At 41.6% G+C, this 27,448-nt stretch overlaps 1 protein-coding gene across 1 annotated transcript in view; it reads right to left on the bottom strand.

Moving 5' to 3' along the window:
• The window catches only part of PTPRT (protein tyrosine phosphatase receptor type T), a gene marked incomplete at both ends in the record, with an annotated part of 444,837 nt that overhangs the window by 140,683 nt on the left and 276,706 nt on the right, over positions 1 to 27,448 (bottom strand). The window contains 2 exons of the mRNA XM_084296820.1: positions 5,717 to 5,826; positions 8,417 to 8,713. Coding sequence (XP_084152946.1) covers positions 5,717 to 5,826; positions 8,417 to 8,713 — 407 coding nt within the window. The remainder of the gene's footprint in view (positions 1 to 5,716; positions 5,827 to 8,416; positions 8,714 to 27,448) is intronic.

Here is a 27,448-nt window from a genome sequence, read left to right as displayed (position 1 = left end):
ACTTCTTGTGAGCTCACGCTCCCCTCAGACCTCACCAGAAGTTTCTCGCTCACTAGGAAAGGGAGCAATGCTCTGGTTTACAGGCCTTCCCAGTTACCAAGAAGAGAGAATAGATCAGCACCATTCATTTTCCAGATTTTGGCCTGAATCCTGGCTAAGAGGGGAGCAGAACTCTGGCAGTCTCTGCCCAACCTTCCACCAAGCGCTCAGCAAACACAAGTCAGCATCCATGCAAAAAATGATTCATGTTCAGGCAGTCCAGCCCTCTTCCTGCACAAAACCTGTTAACTACAGAACTTCTTTAGCTGTGTACATGCACAGCTTTCCTTACACGTAATCAAGAGGATGAAGCAGCCAACTGTAGAGCAGACAGAGCTTCAGACTTAAACAGATTATGCATGGCCACACAGTTTCACTGCTACTGTAGATTAAGGGATTCTATTCAACATACCACAGATGCAGTAAAATACTGATTCTTCATATAATTGACTTTCATGGACTCTGGACAAACAATATTCTGCAGCACGTGACACTATCTAAAGCTAGTGTCAAAGGAATCCATTAGTGCTACAGATGAACGTAGAATAACATCCAGTTGTGGGAAGATTGCATTGTCAAATGCCCTTACAGAAGGGTGATAACACTACAACCAAATATACAATCCTTAATTGATCATTTCCTGGGTTTTGAGCACTTAACTGTGTCTCCTTAATGTTCTCTTAATGTTCAGCTAAATGCAGCAGCCAGCTGTGTGTAGCATGGACTTCCTTCAGTGCACACTTAGTGAGCAAGCTCAGTCCCAGGAGTATCATGCATCCACAGAATGCAATTGAGAAGCTGTAACATGATTGATTTTCATGGGAACATTCAAAGCCACTTCTCACTGAAGGCAATTTCTGAGAATTGTCATTTTTCTACTGTTTTGACTGTACACCTTCATATAAATCGGTTGCAAGATTTTGTGGTTGTTGCTTTTCTTCTTGTGGGAACCATTTTTCACTCTTAACCAAAAAAAAAAAAAAAATCCTTTAAATAAACAAACAAACGACTCAACCAAGTTCAGATCCCAACCCTTTCATCTTTTCCAGGAAAACTTTATTTGCTACACCTTTTAGTAGGGAAGGTTTTATTCTAAAAAATAAAAATAAAATAAAAAATCAGGTTTCATGAATAGCTTAAAAATGGGCTATGAAAAAATGCAAGCATAACCACGCAGTGGGTAGCTATCACATCACAAAATTGTACTTTGTATCACAGCAAGCGTGCACTTCCAGGGGTCAAAGCTGGGAACAATCTGTTCCCACTCTACTGTAAACGCAGACAGTGCATCCCACAAATATTGACCCTATACATGACCCTTTAAGAGATGGTTTGCATGTAACGACCTCTCCTGCAGAGAAAAAGTGAGTGAAGTGATTGAGAAGAAATGGCATATTGGCAGCTGGAGAGATGATGAAGGGCAGACTGCAATTTCACATGGAAAATCAGAGGATCTGTAACCTTTGATGTGCAATTTAAACTCACATCCACTGGGATTAGGGGAACTAGTCTCCAAACAACCTATTAAAGAGCTGAAATTGTTTATGAAAGCCCTTTGTATTATTATTCCTTGCATCTAGAGATTTGAAGCATTTCAAAAACAGTGACCGAAAAAACTAGCTAGTTAGAAGCTGCAAATGCATCCTTATTTTCCCAAGACCCCATGTGCAACCCACATGGGACTTAATAATCGTAAAGATGAGAACATAAGTGATTACAAGACTACACCTTGCAGTATTTAAAAAGATAGTTTACTGTTTAAATGTTGCCTTTAGGCATGGCTCATTTGTAAGGACTTCAACAGGCTGAGAGTCATTTTTTCTAGCCAAGGAACTGAATATCACGGAGCCACACTTTAAATGCTTCTAGGATTGTAATGCATTGTAACAAGGCCTCCCCCTCCAGGAAACATCACAGATATTTCATAGAGGAATGCTAAGGTATTGTTGTTGTTGTTGCTATTATTATTTGTTTTTCCTTGTCCTTTTAAGAAATATTCTGAAAACTGACAATTTGGAAAAAATGATTACACACACAGAACATACTCACAATGGTGAAAGCCAATGTCGCTTACTGAGTGCACCAGTAAGCTCCCAGCTGCCCACATAGACAGCAAAATGCAGTTACAAACAAGTTTTGTCTATTTATACTTTATATACTTAATACAAGTTTGCACCAAATACCCGAGTCCACCTGTGTACATGAAGCACTTCAAGCTGGATTGTGGAGCAAATGCCTGAGACAACCTCACAGGACCTAGAAGCAGGAAAATTTAAGTGCCAAAGCTGGTGCGTGACCTTGAATTGGATTGCTTGTTCCTGCATTACAGAGGCAGCATAGGTCTTTCTAGTGTTTGATGCTGGTTTGACTTTACACACACTTAGGATAAAGAAAGAAATCTTTGTTGCATGTCTTTGTACACAAAGGCTTTGAAGCTGAACTCCCACGTGGGCATAAGCACAATAAGCATCATTTGCTTATTCGGGGTTTTAAAGCATAGCAGCTTTTACAGGATCGGGTAAAGATTCAACAGGTTGTGGTGCTTTCAGCCTGCCAGGAGACTGAATGGGGGACAGGGCTCATTACAGAGCCGTTAGATTCTGCCACTCACAGCTCGCTACCAGACAGCTGTAACAACGCCTCTATACAACAGCACATGCAAAAACACCTCTGCAGAGCTTCCTACCCGAACCAGTGTGCCAGCAAAACCCGTTAGCATTGTTTAGCTGTGTTTCTAAACACGGATTGATCTACTTGTCTCCATCCATACCTCCACACCTTGAAGCTACCTGGGGACTTGGCTTTAGCTAGAGCTCTTCAGCTTCTCCCCGCTGCACAGCTTGCTTTCAACAGCATCTCCCTAACGGGCTGCTTGACCTGCCAGACAGACTGACACCTGCTAACTCAGCACACGCTCCTTACATTAACTGCCTCGTTGTGCTCCCTCAGCATCCCTAGGATGATCGCTGGGCTTTCTGCATGGCTCAGACCCTCATCCTTCCTGCAAGCAGATCAACTGACCTGCAGTTCCCTAGGCTTTCCACGTTCCCTTGAAAGAGCTTTCTGCTCCCCAGGAACAGACCGCGATTACACACTGAGTTAGGGATCTACAAGATTCCTGTGTTCAGAAGTCCAGCTGTGGCTGTACCCAGTGAAACAACTCTTCCACTGAATGCAGGGGGCTTTTTAAACCCATTTTAAATGCAATGCTATAGGCGCATTTAAGACTGCAATAGCAGTGTGAAGGATAGATATCAATCAGAGCACTCTTCTATAAGTAAAAAAAGGTTCATTAAGGTCCTTGCATTTTGTTTAGGCTCTTCAGAAACTATTCAGTCTTTATGAACTTAGTGATTCTGCCTGCCAAATGACTTGCTGAAGACTGTGCTGCTGGATCTCAGCCCAGTTGGCATGTGAGCGGTGTGCGTGCAAACTGCACTGGCAACGTGTGTGACATGGAAGTCTGTCTGGCAGGGAACTGCAAGAATGATTAGGGATCCGAGGAGAAAATCTGTCCCAAGGAAAAGCAAGTGGGATGGAAGTAGAATAGACAGTTTGTTTATCTGGAAGCAATTGGAAGCTTAGAGACCTTTTTTTTTTTTTTTTTTAAAGAAGAAAAAACAAAACTAGAGAGAAAATACAGTGCAGAAAACACAATGAAATACAGTTAGAGCATTGTACGGAGAGAACTATTAGTTACTTTGGGGGAGAAGAGAGTTTTATTTGTATTTTTATTAGGAGGGTTTGTGCCCACGGGCATTTGAAAGAGCATCACCTGCAGGATACCTTTGTGTGAATCAAGCCAGTTGTTCCCAAGGGTACTGACATCACTACATGTAGCTCAAAGTCAGAAAGTGGTAATTCTTGATCTGCACCTTGGAGGGAATTTTTCCTTCATAAATTTTAGTAGGTTGTTGGGCTTGTTTCTCCCTAATGACAGCAACAATTGCAGAGCTTCCAGATAGCTGCAGATCTGCTAGCGCAGCACCAAGTTTCCCTGCTCCTGTTGCTGATGGGTAGCGCTGCCAGTACTGGTTTTCAGGAGCTGTGCTCCCTACAGAGACCTCATTAAAGTAGCACTGCACAGGTTCATAGTTTGACCTTTTTTTTCCTGTCGTAGTTAAAGCCTTCTATTTCTACCTGGATCAGTACTACAGACCACACATATCTGAGAGAACTGAAAACCTATCACAGACTAACCACTAGATTTTTCTTTCTCTTTAACCAATAGGTCAGCTGAACTCTGTTAAAGCAGCGTAAGGCCACGATGATACTGTCTAAAATAACACTTTAGAGGTTATTACCAGTGAGGAATTACATTGGTCCTAGGCACGTGGCATGAAGTCTTAATACCAGTAGAGACTAAGTTGTAGGTTAAAGTAACCACAGTGGGCTAGAGATTAAGTAAACAATACAAAAGATGCAACTACCAGGCAGTACTAGAAGTTTCTCAGTATTTCTAGGAAGATTAAACTTCAATTGCAGGTGGCAGGATGAGACTTTTCTGTTCAAAGACCTATGCTTTATTTACCGAGCAATTTTAAAACCAGAATCTCCTGCTACTTGGAACAGGTGCTCATATTTGCTTGTGACATGGACTTCAACAGCTTGACAACTACTCTGAAAATGCTCTGGCCATCTCTCCAGATGATGGGTAACTGCTCATCTGTATTTTGGTCTCCAGCTAATGAATTCCATTCACATCAGCACTCTTGTCTCCGTGTGCCACAGAGAATGGAAATGTTCTGTATGAATTGCTTCATTTCCTGGCAAACTTCAGGCACTGCACTTCCCCTGGTACTTTTAAATACTTGGACTTTCATCCTTTTGGAGAGGAGGAAAAGCAGGAGAAATGGAACTCACCTTGACTTCTCTTTGGCTTCAGCTGTCAAATATGCGTAGAGTCATTATCAGAAAAGAAAAAATTTGTTTGTGCCTCCACTGAGACTCAAGCAATGATATGACTTGAGGGGCAAAGGCACAGTCATGATGCATCACTACCCCTGGAGGCATTAAAGTATCTCTACGCAGCTGCTGAGCCAGAGAAGCTATTGGATTGCTGAAGTTCTTTCGATGAGCTGAGCCCAAGGCAATATTTTAACAGGAAACTGCCTCTTTAAAAATTAAAAGGAGTTATTTTTGCATCATTTGCCTGGGATTACTTTAAATGTGTTCCATTATAGGTCACCTCTGTTTCCAGAAAAATAACGCACTTGCAACTGATTCTATTCAGATTAATTCCTTAAAAAATACAGAAGAAGAAAAAAAACAAGCACTTTATTACATGATTCCTTACACGTATACACAGGATAGCCTGCTACACCTTCAAAAAACATAAAATTGTAGTGGTTCACTCTAGTTCCAGGCAGGTGATACGCACAAGTTTTCCCAAGTATCTCCAACATTGACCAACAAAATGTGACTCCTTACATTAGTCAAGGATTATCTCTTGGCTCATTTTGCCACAAACACTGGTGCGGAATTCCTCCCCCTTCCCCACCTGCCTTGAACTGGATTTTTTTCAGTGACAGCAGCAGATTATCTTGAAGATTCTTATCTATTTTAATCAGGCTTCTTTTAGCACCTTCTGAAATCTCTCAGAGCTCACGATTGGCTTACACACATATGAAAAGGGCCCTATGGCATGTATTCCTTGACAACAATCTGTTCTCCTCACCTCATAGAGTGTAATGATGCCATTTGTCTCATTTGGAGGCTTCCACTGAACATAGATCTTCTCTTCAAAAGGTCCTCCCTGGATGGATTCCAAGGGAACAGGTCCAGGAACTACAGAAAGATTAAAAACAACAACAACAAAAAAAATCACAACACTGTGTTAGAAGCTACCACCAGCTCCACTGAATCAAGTAAGAAAACTGCTAAGTGATGAACAAAATCAGAATCCATGAAAACATGAAGTTAGCTCCAGTATGCCCTTATCCCAGCACAGCACAGCAGAAAATCAGTGAGTGCTTAAAAGGGAACTAAAGACTACAGAAGGTGAATTTCTTAGTTTATCCAGTCAATCACCTGGAAGTGTCTTTCTTACATAAACACATAATTTGTTTCCTGACTCCATGACATCACACAATGAATGTGTGATTTTACCCCCAAATTATGCACTTTATTATCTCAAATTAACAACATTCCAGTATGTGCATATTTTTCTATTTAAATATAAAAATGCAAAAAGGTACCTTTTAAATAAAGAGAACTTCACTAATTTAACTTTGCCTCAACTATAGCTATTTGCACTAGTAAAAATAATAGTAATTAACATTCTGCAGATAAGGATTCACGTACAGACAATGACTTAGGCAGTAACATTGGCACTTCTCTGAGAAGAGTCCCAATGCATGTAGATCATAGTCCTGCTTACACGTGTTGTCACACTACTGGAAAACCTCAGAGCATGTCCATGCAGCACAATGCAGGAAGGCACTGAGACAAGTTAGCAAACTGGCCAAAGGAGAACACCCAGTAGTGCTCACTGATCCATTTGGCAGTGCTACATCCCAGCTGCACTGCTTTTCCAGAAGTCCTGTGAGCCACTGAACTGGGAACATAACCTAGGACTGTCCTGGTGGTGTAAAGGAATGACGACATTACATACTGGTCTTTTACTCTGAGCTTGAATACAACCTTCTGATCATTTAAATGCCATCTTCTCTTTTCTGTCATGAGTTAGACTCCTCAGGCCATTCCATCATCACTCTAAAATTACAGAAATGTCCACAATACCACAGAATGTCAAGCAGCAAAGTAATGGGCAGCCTCCTCTCTCTTTAAGCCTTTTCCTGTTCTGGACCTCAACATCCTCGTGGAGTAACACACACGGACATGTCCAATAGAACCGTGCTTTATCCAGAACATGTTCAACATCATCAGGCCTTTAACAAGTCTACACCCTGCTGCATCAACAAAATGCTCCTCCAGGGCTGGAAGAAAGGCACACACACAATGAAGCAGGATTTGCCCTTTCAACATGCTGCAAAGATCACTGACAATGTAGGCAGTGCAGCCTCCTTCAGAAGTTAGTTTCAGTGAGCAACTCCAGCTCTTTCACCTACCTCACCACATGCCTTCCTGACTCCCATCCCCGCTCATACCCTCCACCTGGGAGCAGCAGACATGCACATAACACCTCGAGGCATTACACAGATTGGCAAGGCAGGAGATGTACAGTGCCCTCTTTTAGAGGCCTTAGGTGCTCTCCTCTAATTTGTAAGACTGTAGTGCTGGGTACTTATATTTTATTTACACGCTACCTCTTGTCCATCTACCAGCCGCCCATCAGATACAGAGGATGAAGAGGGTTTGAGGACAGAATCTTGTTTGTAATGCCAAAGGATAATTAGACACAGCAAGGAATTGTATGCGTTCTCCTTTGCCCCCATAACAGCAAAGCTCCATCTACCTCAGCAGCCAGATTGCACCTTGGCATAAAGACCTACTGGGCTGCACATCCTTATCAATATGATAGATTGATTTCCTCAGTTAAGTACAATGTAAGATTTATGTTTCATTATGGCTACAAGGCCAGCTAAAAATCCACCTACTAAAGCAAAATTTTAATGCTGTGAAAGATAACTAAATACACTTCCAATCCTGTCTGATAAAAACCCTGTTCATTTTTCTGAAAGATCTGCCATCCTTTTATGTCCCTTGTATGATATACTGGGCTGCTAGAGCCACTTTCAGCTGTCAGAAACTTAGGACAGCAACTCCTTATGGCTCTGGCAGAGGAAGAACATTCCTTTTTAACACATTAGACAAAATGGAGGCTTGCAGTCTAGGAGAGTCCTTGGTCAGAAATAGCTCAGATGGGATAATAACACTTTAAAGCTTTCCATCAGTACTTCTGGAAAACTGTTCTTTTGTATCTGGAACGGAAGAGTTAGCACCAAATGATCTTAGCATCCGAGGCTATATGTTGCATCCAGAAGATCAGCATTAAGAAAAGAGATACTCCAGAAAGGAAGACATCATAACTCTTTGGGGGACTGTGATGTAAAGGCACAGGGAAAAAAAGCAACTAATGCCAGAATCACATTTGTCCATACGATAAAGGAACTTGCTCTGGGGGCCCTGGGTAGTTCAGGACACAACTTCTATAGAAAGCAAACCTACTGCTGTTCACTAACAGCTCAGACTGGCGCTTGTCATTTCCAGGCACTTCAGGGAGCCCTGCCCTTTCAAGAACACTGCTGTGAAATGGAAATTATTTACACCTACAAATTTTACTTGCGTAACACACATCCTGTCCAAAGAAGCTGTTTATAAGTCTTGTGGGACAGGGGATTATGCTGTTCTTTATGACTTGAAAGTATTACTGTGTCCCCACAAAAACCAAGCAAGCGAAGCCGACATAACTTACCGTCCTCCTCAGTCTGCACAACCAACTCCTCACTCTCCATTTTGCCCTCTGGGTTAGAGAGGGCCAGCCTCAGCCTGATGGTCATGAAGGGCCGAAGACCTCGCAAAGTGTAGTGGGAAGAAGTCTGGATGAGTTCCTCTGCCTCGAATTTCTGCTGGTTAAAAACATACTGGTACTGGACTGTCAGATTGTAGCTGTGGCAGCGGGTCACGGCGTAACCAAAGGGCTCCCACTGCAATGTCAGCTGCCGGGAACGGATGTCGACAACTTCCACATTCTGTGGTCCGTGGACAGGATCTGTGGAGAAAAGAATAACAAAAATAAATAACTGAAGAAAAAAAATTAATTCAACCTTAAAAGTCATCAGTCATCCATTCATATGCCTCTTTTTGGAGAGGAGGAGCAAGTGCACGAGGAGGTTAATGTCCAGTCCACTCATGGATTCTGGCTCCTGAGCTTTCACTAGAAATCCTGTCAAAGGGCACTGACCAGGGGTCAGGCTTCCGATTCCCATGAAACATCACTGAACCCAACAGTGGCAGCACGATTTAAGTAGCGTGGATGTTGCATTTCCTTCATTTTTACAAAACTCCCCACCCGTAGCTTGGTGAATCCAGCCCTAAGTGATGCAAATACACAGGAGACGGCTGTCAGAGGAGAAGGAACAAACTTGTCATCTGGTACACGAGTACGAGAATTGTGGGGCGGGCTGTCGGCCTGCCCCAGCCCCACTGCCCCTCCAGTTTTCAGCTCCTGGCAGGCACCCTTAAACACTTCAGCAGTGGGGCCTACGAGCAGGCCGTGCCCCTCCTTCCGTGAGTCTTCCAAGTCATCTCAGCCTCGTGCCAGTAAAAGTTTTATTTCAGAGCATATCAATGCCTTGGCCTCAACAAAGTTTCATTGCTCTTTATTATTCTTTCTACAGTATCTGTCTGAGGTAAAGTTTGAATATTCATGTGTAAGAATCATTTTCACCTGCTGTTCCTTAATTTATTTTTAACAGCATAGCTCAAACGCTCTGACTACAGACTCTGCCCTTTACATAAAATATAAATGCACGCATCGCTAGACATGCAGATATAAAGAATGAAGGATGAGTTAGTAAAATCAGTGTTTGAGATATGTCAGATGGTAATAATACTACACATGTCACAGTTTATCTGACATTTCTTCAGCTTGTACAGCTCGTTTGCTTTTTTGATCAATATATATCTAAGCAAGGTAATTAGAAAATACATAATTTCACAGTTTCTTGATTTATAGCACAATTTAGTGTTTCTCCCACTTCTCCAGCTCTGTTCCTCTCATAAGTTGAAATCATGAGAGAACATTTTAATGGAAACAAAACAAGTCATATGGACTCCTAAAAACCAGTTACACTTCTCTGGAAGATATTCAAAGTAGAGAAAAAGCCTTCTTGTAATTCTTGAAAGTAAAGCACACACCAGTCACACTGACTTTAACCTACTAATGCATGGGCAGAAAGCACACTGTAACAACCAGTATATTCCATGTTACTTCTAAAAAAAAAAAATTAGAAAAAAAAAACATGCCCTAGTGATTAGCACAGTAACTGTCAATGGGAAACAGCTACTTCTGAATTGAACATTATTCTGGGTATTTATTCAGATACACATACGTGCAGCCACTTTAGGATTAGTATGGTTATTATAGAACCAGGGGTCTAAAGGTAGTGACTGGTTTAGTATTCCACATAAGTCATGTCATTCCCCAAGCACATAGAGAACACTTAAATGAGGATCTTTAGTGCTTTGTGTCAAATACATATATATATATATATATATATATATAAATTAGACAGCTCGTATGCACATACATACCCACATTCTGCATAGGTGATAATCATCCCTTTACTCTAAAACCACAGAAAGAGCATTTCTGTAGACGGCTCATATACATAATTAAGGTGAACCAAAGAATGGCTCTATGACAGCTTTCAGCCTCTAAAACCATACGAGTAAGCACAAGATGCTTTAAGATGTGTTGAAAGAAAACCAAAACCAGATGCAGATGCTCGTCCTTCAGAACTTTCCGATGTAATCAACCTCAGACTCCACACCAGAGTGGGGCTGAGACGCAGCAGAAACATTTCGTGCCACAACAATGGTGCAGCTGAAGATTGCAATTAACCTCCATGTTAATGTTACAGCGTTTTTTAAATTACAGTTATTTTATTTAAGTCAGTCATGTTATAGAATGAATGGGTAATGAGAGGGTGTTTGGTTTATTGATGTCAGATGTGTCGACTCTAAGGAACGTAAGGACTCTAAGGGTAAGGAGCGACTGATTCAGCATCACTTCATCAAGCTCTATGTCCAAAACTTGTGCTATGGATGATTACCTGAATTTCTCAGTTATCTCACCTTGTTCACATTTGCCCTTCCTTTTCTTACATAAAACTTAGTCACACAGGCTGGTTCATTTTGACCAGTTTCTAATTATAGTTCAAAATATTACTCTAAATGCTCTAAGATATACTCTGAGACTTTCATTACAGTAACCTGCCTATAAACAGCAGATGGGTTAGAGTTACAAAGCAAGAAGCTAAACTACAGATTTCACAGACAGCCCAGAGACCCCCCTACACAAACACAGAACATCCTGCACATGTATGCTTAAAATGTGAGATTCATCAGTCCGGTGGGGTGGGAAGAGATCGGGATGATGTCACGAAAAGAGGAATGGGATGCACATTTCAGAAATACCCATAGCCTCAGAAGTTTTCAAGAGCAGGTGTCAAGATTTGACATCTAATGGCCTTACAGATTCTTGAACAAATGGGAATGAATAAATAAGTCAAAACTATTTAAACGTTAGGTTCAGTGAGAAAGAAATGAGACTGAATTAAATAAACAAATTGAAGCAAGACCTACAGAGCTTTATATTCACTCTGACTTCCTTCTCTTACTTTCAATCACCTTTTTCTGAAAACAAACTATATAACTTTGAAAATGTTTTCCTGTAGTCACACACTCCAACATTAAGTCCTTGAAACTCATTTTCATAGATGTGATTTTGTATTGTTTTTAAAGGATGGTGGTTCTACTACATTCTCTATTAAATTCCTTCTGTACTGTAAAAGTATATATTTTCTGTTTCAATCTTAATCTCAAAATCTCTGTAGTACCTCCCCTGGGAATCTACTGTATAACATCAACTATTTTTCATATAATCACTTATTTTCCCCAAAACAAAGAAGAAAACTAAACATGTTTAAGAGTTGACAGCTCTGCAGAAAAGCCCTGTGGGTGCTGGTGACAGCAGGCATCATATGAGCCAGCAGCGTGCCCTGGCAGCTAAGGCAACAAACTACATTTTGGGGTGCATAAAACACAGCATAGTTATCAAAAGAGGTCATTTTCTCCATATATTTAACATTAGTGCAGCCTCACCTTGAATATTGCATGCAATTCTGGGCTCCACGAGGTAAAAATAGCATGTTCAAGTACTTCAACATGTCCAGAGGAGGCCAACAGCACTGGTGAAAGGGCTGGAAGGCACGTGCTGTAAGGAGAGGCTGAGAGAATGGCACAGAGCTGCACTAGGAGGGCTTCAGACAGGACATTAGCAAAAAGTTTCTTTACTGTGAGGGTGGTCAAACACTGGAAAGGAACGGGCTTCCTAGATAAATGGTGTCCCACGCCTTTCAGTGCTCAAGAGGCATTTGTACAACGCCCTCCATAATTTGCTTTGATTTTTAGTTAGTCCTGAAGTAGTCAGGCAGTTGGACTCGATGAGCTTTGCAGGTCCCTCTGAACTGAACTATTCCATTCTGTATAATCCTCTACTACTGTAAGCATCTGAAGGCTGGATGAACTGCTCCATTTCTGTATTCTTGGAATTATAGCTTCACAATAAAGCAAGGAGAAACCTAAAAATTATTACTTGGTTAGTTTAAGAGACACTGCTAATATAGATTTCAAACTTCAGCTGCAAATAAAACCAATACCCTACCATCAAAAAAAAAAAAAAAAAACAAACTTCAGCTGCAAAAAAAAAAAAACTACCAAAGCAAGATAAACAAACTAACCCAATTTGAACAGTTATGGATCATACATATTAAGACATTTGAGTAACCTGCATAGATTGAAGTTTCTAACTGTCCTGAGACCTTGGAAAACCCATGGAAATGCTTAGCAGGCAGCAGCAGTGGAACAGCTGTCACTGATGTATTAAAACTAGTCTTGAATCCATGCAAAGAAATCATACATGTACTCTCTGGGATTTCACTGTGCAAACATTGTATTTTCATTTCAGCCTGGTTGAACTAATAATTACATCAAAACCAAGGACTGAACAGCATTTTTTAATATCAGGTCTCAGCAATGCTTCAATATCTATCATTGCTTTGGTGGGCTGCAGCACTTTGCAGGCCAGGAACCCTTCTGAACTGGTGGTGATGGGCACGTGGCCAGGATGGACACGAACTCTCCCAGCAGGTCCTTCAGGTGTGCTCCAAGTCCTCAGTCCATGCAAGTGGAGGGTTTTGACCCAACAGCAACCTGCAATGTTCAGGGACTGCATCTCCTACTATCAGCATTTCACAGAAAGTTGACTTTTATGACCGGTTTTATAATTTTCTTATTGAGTTTTACAGATCTCATTTTGTTCGCTGTAGTTGCCTTGCTCAAGGTGAGGCGTGGAAAAGGCAAAGGTTGATTTAGGTTATTAATAACAATTGTCTCTGCTTCATACCCCGCCATGCAGGGCAGAACAGCGAGGAAGGGAAGGAACAGCAAAGCACCAGGGTCTGAACATGGAGCTAAGGCTGAGCAGTGAAGTTAAACAGAGACAATCAGCTGCTGCCCCTCAGGTTAACTACCTGCTGCAGGAGCCTAATTGCAAGAAATTGTTCCTGTCAGTACAGACACGACATTGAGTGGAAGATGTCCGTACTGCTCTGAGGCCCCATCGCCCATGTCTGCTGACCCTACAGAGAGCACGAGGCAGAGTTCATTAGCAGTGCAGGTGTCCACTGATTGAATTCTGTTTCCCCACAGTGGGTTACAGAGACTGAGAATGCACAAAGGGAAGAAAGACAAGCACGACAGGCGTCGCAGCTTTCCCAGAGTCCTAACTGATGTTTTCTGAGAAAGCAGAGAAGGAAAATGCGTGCAAGTCCAATTCCTGCCTTCCACTCAACACACCCACACCTGAGCTCATCGTCAGTCACCCCAAGGAGTTGTGACAGTGCCTACTTTCCATGCAACAGCAACACAATTCTCATCATCAGTGCATCAGTAAACAGGATGTTTCCCTTTATAGATTCCTACCTGTTTTACAAAGACATTGTTCTCGTTCTGCATATAGAAAACCAAACAGTAATATGTCTGACAATGATTCCTTTCCAGGCACTCTCTATCTCACCTTTATCTCCTATTTCTCATCTTCCTCTTTAAAATTCCATAGGATGAATCAAGCCTTAGGAAACATACCTACCAGCAAAATAACATAGTGAGATAAAACAAAGCAAAAGCATTCAGCTGCTATGCCTTAAATATCCAATTCAATTGTGTGATGGCTCAGGATAAAACAGCCAACTCCACCGTGAGTGCTGTTCATCTCTTCAAAGACACTCTGACAGATGAGTTCTCTATAAATGCCCTCCTTATCAATGTCCTACACAGGGACATTTCAGAACATTGGACAACTCTGTGCATTCCTGAAGTGCAGCATGTCTTTTTGTGACAGAGATCCTGTGCTGAGCGTCACAACTCATTCAGATGCTGCTCATCATATTTCAATGCCTTCCTAGCCTGAATGTGGTCTAAATGCCTTTTCAGACACGACAGATAAAAACACTAATTAAGCAGAGTTCCCTAGTCTGCCAATACCACAAAAGTGCTTTAGCTTTGCCCTTTTTTGCATAAAGAAAATTTCCCTAAAATTTGAAACTTTTTTTTAAAACCAGTTTGGGTGTCATTGCTCAAAAGACAGCGCAGACAAAGCTGAAGGTGATTATAGAGAAATGCACGTTCTTGAGTATTCTGAGAGAAGAATCCTAGAATCACAGACTTCCAACATCTTCAAGACTCCCAACAGAGAAAAGAAGAAAAAGCAAATGTGACTAAAACAACAACACAGCCACAGAACAACCTGCTTGTTGAGATATCTCCAATCACCTAAACCCCAAGCCACACACAAAGAAATAGGTGTCATTACGCTGATGAACTAAAATAGGCCATTTGATAGAATTCTCTGAGACCCATAGAAGGAGCACTGTCACACAGCTGAAGCTGTTGTAAAAGAAAGATAAATAAGTTAGATAATGGAGTACATGCTTAGATAAGCTAGGGACTGAGCTCTCGCAACAGTTAACATGAGCATTTCACTTCAGTTCACAGTACATTTTCTACATTTTTTATTGATCTGCTTTTGTTTCAGTTTCAAATTTTACTTTGAATTCTGCATCAGAAGAAACCCAAGATTTCTTTTTTTTTTTCTTTTGTTGAAAAGGAAATTTATTTAATGGGTTACAAAACCCATAAACATCTTCTAATCTCACAGATAGAAATTGTTCAACAAAACCGAGACCAAAATAACAAAAAAAAATTGACCCGAACACCCTTAAACTGAGCCGAGATCCATCTTTCTGAGAAGTCTGAGACCTTCCAACCTGTTCCCAAAGACACCTCCCATACTTGCAGACCCAGGTCCACAGCACCAGCAGGCGACTCAGAGCCTACCCCAGCACCGCCGGTGCTTGCTCTAACCTGCACCCACAGTTAAATCTCCATTTGTACACAACTTCAAGATAATTAAGCACTACCTTTTGTAAAATAGAAAAAAACGAAAAAAAGAAAAAAAAAAAGGTTTATTAGCATCTGTTTAAATGGAATTTTTCATTAGAGTTTGAAATGGTAAAGAGAAAGCTTTCTTCTTCTTGTACCTAAAACTATTGTTGCCTAACAAACTTAAAAATAATCATTTAAAGCAACAATAAAGGGTAATTACTGATTTTATTAAAAACATCTATCATGGATACACTTAGTGGTGGTATTCCATGGCTGGGAACAAAACGTACATTACTGAGCATTCTGATGATTAAATACAAAGCATAATTAAATATGCTAATGAAAGTGAAATTACAAAGCAGGTAAACCTCTTTTTTGGCAAGCACAATAAAATGCTTTTTTTCCCACAAATCTGTTTATTTTATTATGTATAAATAAAATATTTATTTTAGCTATTTTATTAACACACATGTGCATTTATTTTTATTACCTCTTTCTGTGTGTATTTCTGCTGTTAGCTTCAAATGGAGTAAGTGGAAAAGATTGCAATAATATATAAAAGCTAGTTTCTGACAAAAAAATAAATTATCTCCATAAAAATAAATAAGGTAATCAAAATAGTGGGTAAGCAAATATTTGAGAGGTTTCCTCTACACAGTCTGTTGAATTATTCTGAAGAGCGGAGGGAGAGGCATTGCTCCCGCAGATAGGCTTCCTCACATTTGTAACTGCAGCTTCCTTTTATGCCCGTGCAATCTGCAAGAGAAATTCTCTCCACTCTTTTGGAAGCTTTTCAAAGACAAACAAAAGCCGTGGAAAATATTTTTCCATTTCCACTTGTCAGTCTAGTAGAAGGAGCTATCAGCTTGTGAAGCATGGGGTCTGTGTGGGCTATGAAATACCTTAATTGCCCTGAGCCACTTGGGGCTTGTCCAGTTTTCTCGAGATTCAAGAGAAGCAGCAACTCCCTTTTTCACCAGCAATGGGCAGGCAGATTTGAGCAATCTCTATATGATAAGGACTAGCTGATTTCCCTGTACCTAAAGGGATTTTCTCTCTACAGTATACCATATTGACAGAAAATATATATATGTATTTTTGTCAATTGCTAAGAATGCCAAGATTGGGTAGTTACTTAGGCAAGTAGATCATGTCACAACTGTAAAAATAAGGCTAGATGAAGAAGTCCTCAGGAGTGGGTGGCTGGATATTCAGCTAGTGTAAGAGATGTCAGAGATGGTATCCAGAGATGTCAACCAGTTCCTTCCCCCGGTTGCTCCTTTAACTAGACCAGGAGACTTTCAAATTCCTGCAGCTGCGTACTGGTTGCAAAGTATTTCAGAAACCTATTTTCACAGAGGGTCTAAATGCAATTTATGGCCAGCTGTTTAATTCTAATTTCATGCTCATGTCTTCCTTACACTAGAGTGTTGAAGTCAGCAATGCAATGCCATTAATGCCATGGATGGTTAACTCTTATGTGAATGTACATATTTGAACAAATGTTCATTTCAAAATGCTATAGATACACGTTGGGATGGTGGAAGAAAGATAAAAGTTTGCTCTGATCAAAATCAATGCACCGTATTTAGCCCAATAATTGCCCATTTCCTAGGATATGGTTGCACTTTTAACTTACACAAAAAATAAAGCAGAATAACTTCCTCCCTAAGCTTATCTGGCCCTAGAATAGAAATTCAAAGATGTCCATGTCCCCAAGCAGGAAGCCATTCCCATTTTTTCTGGATTTTCGGCTTCAGTTAATGAGCCAGACTTGTTACAGTGCATCAGCAAAAATCCAGCTGTGCTTCAACACCTGCTCACAAGAGGGGCAGAAGAAAAACCTCTTCCAGCATCTTTCTGTAGGTGCCAATTATCCAGCACTGAGTTACAAACGGCAAATGTCCCCTCGCTTGCTTTACAATTGGCTCCAAGCACTTAACTCAGCTTTGTCAACTCATTGGGATGTCATTAGGCAGTAGCATCAATATGCAACTTCTCCAGGTAATTGCCAGAATCACAGCAGCCAGACACATTTTAGAACAGGGTTGATCAGATTTTTGCCTTTGGGACTTTCTCCACCAATAGTTCATCTGCGTTCAGCACAACCACAGCTCTCAAATGGCACAGAGAACCAGGATCACTGCTCTTTCTGCCTTTTTTCATCTTTACAGCGAAGAAGCAAGCAAATCTCTCGTGAAAGGAGGAGTCCTGGGAAGAAGCGAGAGAAAAGCTCCAGGAGAGCAAAGTGCAAGGGGCAGGACCAGCACTACTTTACCACCGTTTATATCTCATCGGTGTACCACTAAAAAAAACTCACAGAATTTCAGTGCAGACATTATGCACGAGAAAATACAGATAAACTAGCTCTTTAGGAACACTGTCAAGCCTATTAAGAGAGAGCTTCTAATGCAGGTATGGCTCTTAGCGTAATCGGAACACACAGGCCTTTGTGTCAGGATTACAGCAGCCTTGTTAATATCCCCAACACTCTCTTTTTAAAGTCTCATTGAAATCCAAGTCTTTCTTTTTGCCCAAAATATCTTTTTTAAATTTTTTTTTTTGATGAAACTGGATTAATAACCCAGAAGTGACTCAGTTCTAAACAATTCCAACTTGTTCCCAATACCTGTAACCCCCCTGCTGCTGCAGGGCACCACTGCACTGCTAGCGGTTCCTCCCGTCAGCCATGCCCAGAGCTCATCCTCTCCTTCGTGCTCCATGCTGCAAGAGGTGTGAGTCTGCAGCAGTCAAGGTGCTGCTCCTTCAGGAAGGCCACCAAGTGGGTGAGCTCTCCTCCAGGCTCACAGCAGAGCTGACTTTATCTGGGAAGATGCTTTAGGGAAACTTCAGACTGCCTTATTGTTAAAAGCAAAACCACAAAAAAAAAAAAAAAAGAGTATTGATGTCCAACAAATATAAAATTACTGCTTTTTTTTTTTTTTTTTCCTCAATACTATTTTATAACAGAAAGCTATTAACTTCCCATTCTTAATCCTTATTTTCTGTGCAGGCTGGGATACATCCTTTAAAACTCTTCTGAGCTCATCCACGTAGCAAAGCAAGCGATTAGCAGCTGGCTGTAGTTTTACAAGGGTGTTAGCAGAGTTTATTTCATTGTCATGGAGGGCACTTACAGGGGACAGCATCACATGAACTTGTGCACACCTACATGTGTGCACACATCGTCCCTCCACACAGCCAATTCCACGCTGGGAGCATTTACCCACACTGTTTATGGCTCGCTCAGACAATGAAACCAGGCTGCCACAAGGAAACTTTCTGCAGTCTTTAGAAGGAAAAAGGTGAAGGATGTAATGAAGATTTGAGAGCCCTGCAGAGGATGTTGGCGTTCAGTTTTTAAGCTTCTCTACTAAGTCCTGTACTAGTGCATTTCTCTTGGAACTAGAAACCTGAGCCTTGGATTTAATGAAGGAAGGTCAACCCTAATGGACCTAGAGGTACAGAGGCATAAAATGGACTGTCTGTATGACAGACACTGGCCATGTCCTCATCTACAGCCCAATGGAAATGCAGGGGCAGATTTACGGCTCTGCTTACTTTCTTCATCTCATTGGCAGTAGCAGGCAATCGGTCCTCCAGCAGCAGAAAATGAGCTTCACCATGACCAAAGAGCTGTGCTGCTACAACCAGCCACTCAGACACACAGCACTGCAAGACAGTGGGAGACTGGTGGCTTGCACGTGGATCCCACGAGGCCAGAGTACAAGGACCTGCAGCTGGTTCTGGGGGCACACTGCCCTCTCTTTGGGTTCCAAAACGTAGGTGGTGAAACAACATTTGGGGCACCATTGGAGGTTACAATGCTAATGAGCAAGTTAGTTAGTCATGCCCTAAAAGTGAGGGCAAGGCTCATTTGTCCACATCAAGATCTTAATGCTTTAAAGTGTTTTCTTTTATTCTTTTTTTTTTTTCTTTTTTTTTTTTTCTGGGTGAATGAAGCTCTTGCACTTGCCATTTCTTACTCCATACAAAAGAAAGAACCGAAGTGGAAAAAAAAGCAGCGTGTTTTGTTTTCGGCAACTATGGCTTGATTCTTTGCTGCCATGGCTTTAACAACAAGGCTTGAAGGAAGTAGATGAGCATTCATGTGTTAAAAAAAGCCTATGTTTTTAACAGAATTAGGCAGCTGAGCTCATTTCCACCCCATTAGGATCAGTCTATGAGACAGTGCTGCCAAATGAAAGCGCAAGAGATTAGTTTTCCCCTCACTAGCTTAAGCAATGCTCTGGGCGCCAAATACAGATCACAACACTTTTCAGGGATATTGCAAAGCTCGTGCAGGGAACTGATCCAGATCCTGCCTTTCAATTTCTCAGCAAAGCCATTTCCACACAAATACACCACTGTGCCCTGAAAGAGTTTATTTTGAAATGGAAAGAGGAGAAAGGATGTAGATTCTTATTGGAAATCCATTTGCTGAAAGTGTGTTAAGGAAGCTAAGTTTCTAAGAAAAGATCTGTTAATATGTCACTGAAACATTCCAATAACCACTGCCACAGCTTGGCATCACAGGTCTGCTAGCTGTAGCAGCATTTATGGTGAGACATCCTTTTTGTTCATTTCATGTAGCCTTGAATTAATATACAGAAAAGAATGTGTTCCTAATTTCTTTTTTCCTCTAATACTCCTACCTAAAACAAGTGCAGAAAAAAAATCACTTTGATGGTTGGTTGTCCTCCAGCTGTTAATGATTTCCTTCTCTTCAGAGCAGAGGGTAATAAAGAAGGGCAGAGAAAAAAAATAGTTACTGCTTTACTATTAAAATAACAATATTCCTACCAGATAGGCATTAGCATTTGCTCCCTAGATGGTTATAATTCATCTCAAGCAGCAGAATATTAGAAATGTCAGGGATCTCCAACTGGCATCCACTCAGCTCCATTCTCTCAAGACTTACAGATGCAACCACTTTCTCTTCCCTATTAATCTTCAGAAAACCTCCTGTGAAGCTCAATCTCCAGGAGCATTACAGCTACAAAGTGAAGCAATCAGCTGTTGGGACCAGCTGGTATCAGGGTTGCATGTGCAATGTGAACATTTATTATTTGTGCATACGTACCATGCCTGGGGTGGGCCTGAGATTTTTAAGCACCTAAGTTATTGGGACACACATACAGAGCTCATCTAACCCCTTCAGTACGAGAGTGTCAGCCTGATCCCCATCAGTGACTGGGTCTTAGTCTCCTTCATGAATTCCTCTTCCATCCTCAGCAGAGGTCCCAGCAACCACTCCCCATGCCCAGCTGCCCTACGCAAACATCTACTTTCCCATCCTCTTCTCCCAATTCTTCTTTAAAGCCACCTCCCCATTTCCCCTCTGCCAACTCTCCAGTGTAGAGTTCAGCTCCTGCAGATTTCTCCTGCAGACTGGCCAAGCACAGCAGGGGACATCTTTTCCTCTAGAGGCCTAAGGATCCTTTCACTTCCAATCCTGGGCTCAACCCTGGACAAGCCAAGAGCAACTCAGAGAAACTGAAGTCTTCTGAAAAAATAGCTATTACCATCTGGGAACCTTCACCTGCATATAAATGGGCTATATTTATTTTTATATTTTTTTGCCATTTCATCTAATTTAATTACACAGATTGATTGTGCTAGGCTTTCAAGTTGATAGGAGAAAAAAATAATAATAAAAAAAGGCAAACCAAGCAAACCACACCACAAAATGCAGAGTGAAAGGTTAGCCTTAGAGATGGATCAACTGCTTCCTCTGGAAGATGTAAGCTCAGGCTTAAAAACTGAATAATGGCTATGGAAATGGTTAAAGATTTCCAAGGCATTCACCATGCTGCAGGTTTTGTACTTCTAACATCTCAGCCCCAATAACACAATCTGACAGGCCCTAACAAGACGGTCCTTACAATGGACCACAGGAAGCTTCAGGCCACAGACGCTGCTGCCTGCTGCACCTCCAGCCCATCCTGGCATTTCCTCTTTGCATCACGTCCAGATTAATCTATATTCTCAGGCAAACTCTCCTTGTGCACATAACAACATAGTTAAAGCTGTATATGCAAGAGTAACGTTCAGCTGGTGTTCATATTGAGGCTAAGATCCTGGAGCACGGATTCCCTTTCTCTACGTGCCTATCACAGCACCTCACCCAGAACGGGAGGCTTTCACAATATTTGCCAAAGTACTTATATGAAATTGTTAAAAAAAAATCAAGACTATTAGATGGAAAATAATATAAGGCTCAAGATCAGTGGAAAACACTGCAGAGAAACAGACTACAAAGGACCAAAATTCCTCTGCACATCACAGTGGAGACATGAAAACACTCAACACAAAAGGCTTGCCTAACGAGTGCCTACATTCATTACCACTACATCTAATGGAAACACTAACCCTTGCCTTCATTATACTTCCCAAAAGAACACAAAAATAAAAAGACAATGACCAACCCTCAGCACCAAATTAAAATTTAGGAGGTCAATCACAGCAGGTAAAAAGCTGTTCTTGTTTTCTGATACTCAGTGTATCTGCCTTATTCATTGTCTGTGTTCTCTAATGCAGCCACCGCTAGCAGTATTAAATAGTACAAGACCACCTAATGGAAACCTAACAGATCGGGGAAGCGTTAGGTACCACTATACTCATCAAAATAAAATTCTCCTGTGAGAGCAGTTTATTGATTTGTGTATTTTACTTTCTCTGGGATTATTGTTCAATTACTTTTATCCTCGGAGATGAAAGCAGCTGAATGTAACATCAAAAGCAGATAGAAAAAGTCGCATGTTTCAATTTTTCTTTCAAATCTGCATAATATCCATTACAGATCCGATTTTCAAGAGAGCCCTCTGAGAGCAACAGTGGAGGGTAACTGCATCAGACATATAACCTATCTACATTCTCTCTTAATTATTCTGGCAGAAGCTCCTATCTTTTCCATAAAGCAAATGACAGCCTGCAGAAGCCACCTGACCACAGCTCCCTTCATCAGGTGAGCCTCTTGCTAATTGTTGCTATGATTAGTAGTTTATCACCACTTATAAATACAAACACAGCATAAAATTTCCACTACTAACTTGTAGTACCATTAAGGAGCTTTAAGCATGGTGGTGGTCAAGAGACCATGAAAATGCCATTTTGCTGGTCTGCATTCATTCTTCACTAAAAGCTTTTCATGCTCTGTTTGCATGAAAAAAAAAATAGATTTTTATAATTGCCAACCCTCTGTTCTCACCATGGGACATAGTCCCTTGTCATTTTTGTTTTGCTACACACATCACGACCAGCGCAGCAAATGGAGTCGAGATCTCGCTGTCTCGTTTGAGAGGCACATGTAGGAGGAACTGAACAGTGCTCCTCTCCATCCGCATGAAGCGAGCTTTGCTCCGCAGCCATCAGGTGAAACTGGCTTAAGGTCTTCAAATATGAGAAGCCACATGCTCTGAAGTTAAAACTCCACAAGGATGATTTTATAATGAACCAGCGGAACAGTTGCTGTGTTTTATGCGGCAGGGACATTAGCACCATAGTTCAACTTGCAAATGGTACCCTTGGTGATCACAACCCTCAACTGTAAAACTCATCAGACAGATGACCTTATGAGCAACCACATAGCCCTGACTGCATGAACATACATTTTGTTAAAGGCAGGAGTGCAATAAAATTGTGAATTTAAAAAATACACTTCCCAACTTACACTTTTGAGGAGTAATTGTTTCCTTAGCTGTACGAGGTACAGAGGTACTATCCATTTCAGATACCGATAGTTCAGCACTGTGACTTGGCTCCTAACGGCTCTTAAAGCAGACTGTGTGCTTGCCTACACAGGTGAGAGGAAGAGCGCTCCCTGAATTCACAGAGGAAGCACATTTAGCTATAGACTGGACCAGAAAGGCAATGTGAGACCAGGCAGAAATGGAACATAGGAGGTCCCAACCACTGCAGATGGATTTTTATTGCAGTTGAGCTACTCATCTGCTGAGGTGTTTTGTCTTTTTACAACAGGCTGCTGTACAATGAGGTCCCTGCAAAGCTATTTCAGAAAAAGTTGGAATGTAAAGCACATTGCTTTTCTTTTAGTGATGCAATTACAAGGGGAAGGAAGTCATGAATATTACTGAACTTTAAAATATTGTTTCTAGGGGCAATAGATTTTACCCAAAGAGATATTAGTGCTCCACCTCTACATTAAAGAAAAATCACTTGAGAACTTGCAGCAACACATTTAAAGTCCATTAGTATGCGTTTTCAAATGTCATGCCTTGAATGCGACAGTCAAATTCCTGAATCAATCAGCCGAAGGGAATTATTTTACTCAGAAGTTATGTGAATAGAAAGTAGCAGAAAACAGTAAAGCGTGGAATAACTTTACATTGGAACTGAAACACTTAAAATAGTTTTTTTGGTGAAATAAGAAGCAACAGCCTATGTGCACCGGCCCCTTGGGATAATTAATTGCAGAGCATTTTAGTTTAGGTTGTTTGGTCTTTTTTTTCCTGTAGTAGACCAAGGGCTGGGTTTTGCTCTGCCCTGCAAGTATGGCCCAGGATGCTGCTCGGTGCCTGAACACTAGCTCGCTAGTTGGGTACACACCAAACACAAGGACAAACACAGCATTTGCCAGCTGCAGTTTGTCTACAGGCACAGTCTGCATCTGTATTTTTGATGTCGTGCTCATTCTCAGCTAAGTTTTCAAATACATGCATGAATCAATATGCAAAATAGGCAGCCCACAGCTTCGACAGTTAGAAATTCTGCTCTGGAGTGTCCTTGTACGCCGGCTGACTCACACACGTGGCATGGCAGATTCTGACCTCAGTGCTGAAATAACATTAGAGGCTATGAATCCCTTCCGTCCTGGCTCACATCCCATTATCCCAGCACAGCATATTTAACATATTCGTAAGACAACTCACATTCATCTGAATACTTTGCATGCTTTGATGGCTTTCAAATACAGAAGTGAATGAACTCAGCAGGAAATCTCCAAAAATTTACCATGAATCTTACTGCCCTTCATTTCCAGGGTGGCATTTCCATTAATATCTTCTGTTTGTTTTTACCCGCCAGCAACTCCACTCAAATCAAAGAGATTTTTTTTTCCCTGCTGCCAGACAGTAGTGGTGGTACCTTCAATGTGAAGGACAGACGGCATATAAGATCAATCAGTATCAACAGTCGCAGATTTTATTTCTTTCACGCAACCTCTGAGCTGGTCTGATAAGCATTTAATCCAGAGCAACCACTGCTGGTGAAGCATCTTGTCTAAAAGCAGACAACTAAATAATCTTGTGGCCTGGTTCTGCATAAGAGTGACGATAGTTGATGGGGAAAAAGTCACCTACCATTATTTTCATATTTCCTTTTATAATGATGGGCCAGTAGTAACCAATAGAGCATTAAAAAATACTCTCTGTATTAGCAAATGGCAAGGGAAATAACCTTCTGATTAAAATGTAGCTAAGAAAAATCTATCAGGTTTTAAAGCAGACCTCAGTAATTGTACAGAGAAAAAAAGATTCTGCATCGTAATGAGTAGCAAAATAAGGCAATGAGACTTGTTAGTCTAAGAGACCCTTTCCAGTTAGATGAATCACACTGAAAATATTAAAAAAAAGGAAATGAGAAAACACCTTGAAGGAAGGCACAATTTGTAGCAGATCCATTCATTCAAAGCTCAGGCCTTTTGCACAAACTACTTTCTAATTATTCCATATTAGAACACCACTCTTTGTGTTTGCAGAGATTTGTGATAACGCTGGGTGAAATCCTCTGCAAAACCCAAAAATGAAACACAGAGGTTCCCAAGCACCATATACAGCAACAAGGAAACATCTGACCTAAGACAGCCATTTAAATGGGAACTGAGGTTTACGTGTTTTGCTGGAAAGACAACCATTGCCATTAGAATCCTAGAATCACTAAGGTTGGAAAAGATCTCCAAGATCATCTGGTCCAACCATCCCCCTACTACCAATGTCACCACTAAGCCATGTCCCCAGGCACCACGTCCAGACTTTCCTTGAACACCCCCAGGGACGGTGACTCCACCACCTCCCTGGGCAACCCGTCCCAGTGCCTGACTGCTCTTGCTGAGCAGAAATGTCTCCTCATTTCCAGCCTAAACCTCCCCGGGTGCAACTTGAGGCCATTCCCTCTGGTTACCTGTGAGAAGAGGCTGACCCCCAGCTCCCCACACCTTCCTTTCAGGTGGTTGCAGAGCGCAATGAGGTCTCCCCTGAGCCTCCTCTTCTCTTCTCCAGACCAAACAGCCCCAGTTCCCTCAGCTGCTCCTCACAGGACTTGTGTCCCAGGCCCCTCACCAGCTTCATAGCCCTTCTCTGGACATGCTCCAGGGCCTCGATGTCCTTCTTGTAGTGAGGGGCCCAAAACTGAACACAGCACTCGAGGTGCAGCCTCACCAGAGCAGAGTACAGGGGGCGATCACCTCCCTGCTCCTGCTGGCTGCACTATTCCTGACACAAGCCAGGATGCTGCTGGCCTTCTTGGCCACCTGGGCACACTGCTGGCTCATGTTGAGGCGAGCATCAGTCAGCACCCCCAGATCCTTTTCCTCTGCACAACCTTCCAGCCATTCTGCCCCAAGCCTGTAGCACTGCATGGGGTTGTTGTGCCTCAAGTGCAGGACCCGGTACTTAGCCATGTTGAACCTCATCCCATGGCCTCAGCCCATCAACCCAACCCGTCCAGGTCCCTCTGCATCACCTTCCTGCCCTCTGGCGGATTGACACTTCCCCCCCAGCTTGGTGTTGTCCGCAATTATTTTGGCACAGAAGAGGCTCAGGCTGAGTTTCTTTAAATAACTGTGCCAGGCATCGACCTGCTAGAAAAAAAACAAAAGTGCTGCTTTCTCACACAGTAACTATGATGGGATTATCAATGTAAGAAAGTGTATATTAAGAAGGATTATAGTTACAATTGAACTTGTGCTCATAACTGACATCGTGTATACAAATAAATGAAGAAAATCACTGTACTGCCCTTTCACCTTTGCTGAACATTTTTCCGGGTGCTTCTTCATTCTCATGCTGTACTTTGTACCAAAGTCTACAGTGCCTGGGTACAGTAAAGGTGATTCCAGCTAGATGTATATAATAGGAAGCCAGATGGCCGCATAAGGGTTAATGAACAAGATTTAAAAAATCCTAAGAACAGTTTCTAAGTTAGAGATTACCCATACAGTATTAATCTCTTTATATACTTCCATAGCAACTGCTACAAAAGTACACCAAAAAAAGTTCAGTGTTATTATACAGGAAGCTGTATAAGGAGATTTCTGTACCAACTCATAGCAGTTCAAATTTGTAACTTCAATTTTTGTCAGAAGTATTACTGCAACGAGACTTGCACTTGATTGGAATAAATTCATCAGAGTCAGTTTGAATAACACATCCACTTGCAGTCAGTCTCAGTACAGAGGCAATGCATCCAGCAACAGCTCCCAGGGTGTCAGTCTCAGAAAAGGAAGCAAAGCAATAATCTTTTCACTGTGCAGGGTCTACCACCTAGCCAACTTCTTTAAAGGCATCAAAGTTAGGGGCTTCAGGCCCTTTACACCTCACTAGGAACTTCTTAATGCCAAAAGATAAAACTCCAGCCCTGCAAACAGAAGACATCATTGCGCCAGATGAGCTGCAAGGAATATTGCTGTTACTTGTAAAATCCTCTTTCACATGCCCTGCATAAAACATGTCAATTAATACGATTGCTTCATTTATAGCCAAAGCAAAGCAGTATGAAACAGCAGCACTGACACTGCAACAGGCACTGGCAGTCTTCTGGGGAAACCACAGAGCAAGGAAGAACCTCCTCTCATAACGCATCACACTATCGATGCAGAGCTCCTCAAAGCACAGGCTCATCTCATAGCAAATTACTGAGTCTGTTTCTTCCTCTAAGAATAAGATTTTGATCTCTAGATAAAATTTCTTTTGTCTGTCTAGGACAAAGCAACACACTTGTCATCTATTAACCATGCTTACCTGCTTGCTTGTAAGTATGTATCCAACCTAGCTTTAAAATTGATGGTTTGAGCATCATTAGCAGTGTAGCTACTGAAACTCCATATATGCTGCAAAGCCTACTGCACAAACCCAGTAAATACTAGACTATGAAATCCTGCTGAATCCCATCCTCTCCTGGGCCACGCTTCCGACAGGTAGCTTAACACTAGCTTGAGGACATCTCCAAAACCAGCAGGCAATTACACTAAAGAGCAAAAAAATATAGGGTATGCTGTAAATGTGTAGTCAAACAGCCAGAAAACAAGTAATGTATGAGG

Source organism: Netta rufina (genome assembly GCF_964035555.1).
Source record: "Netta rufina genome assembly, chromosome: 16".
Classification (NCBI taxonomy): Eukaryota; Metazoa; Chordata; class Aves; order Anseriformes; family Anatidae; genus Netta; species Netta rufina.
This window is presented reverse-complemented; position numbering and strand designations above follow the sequence as displayed.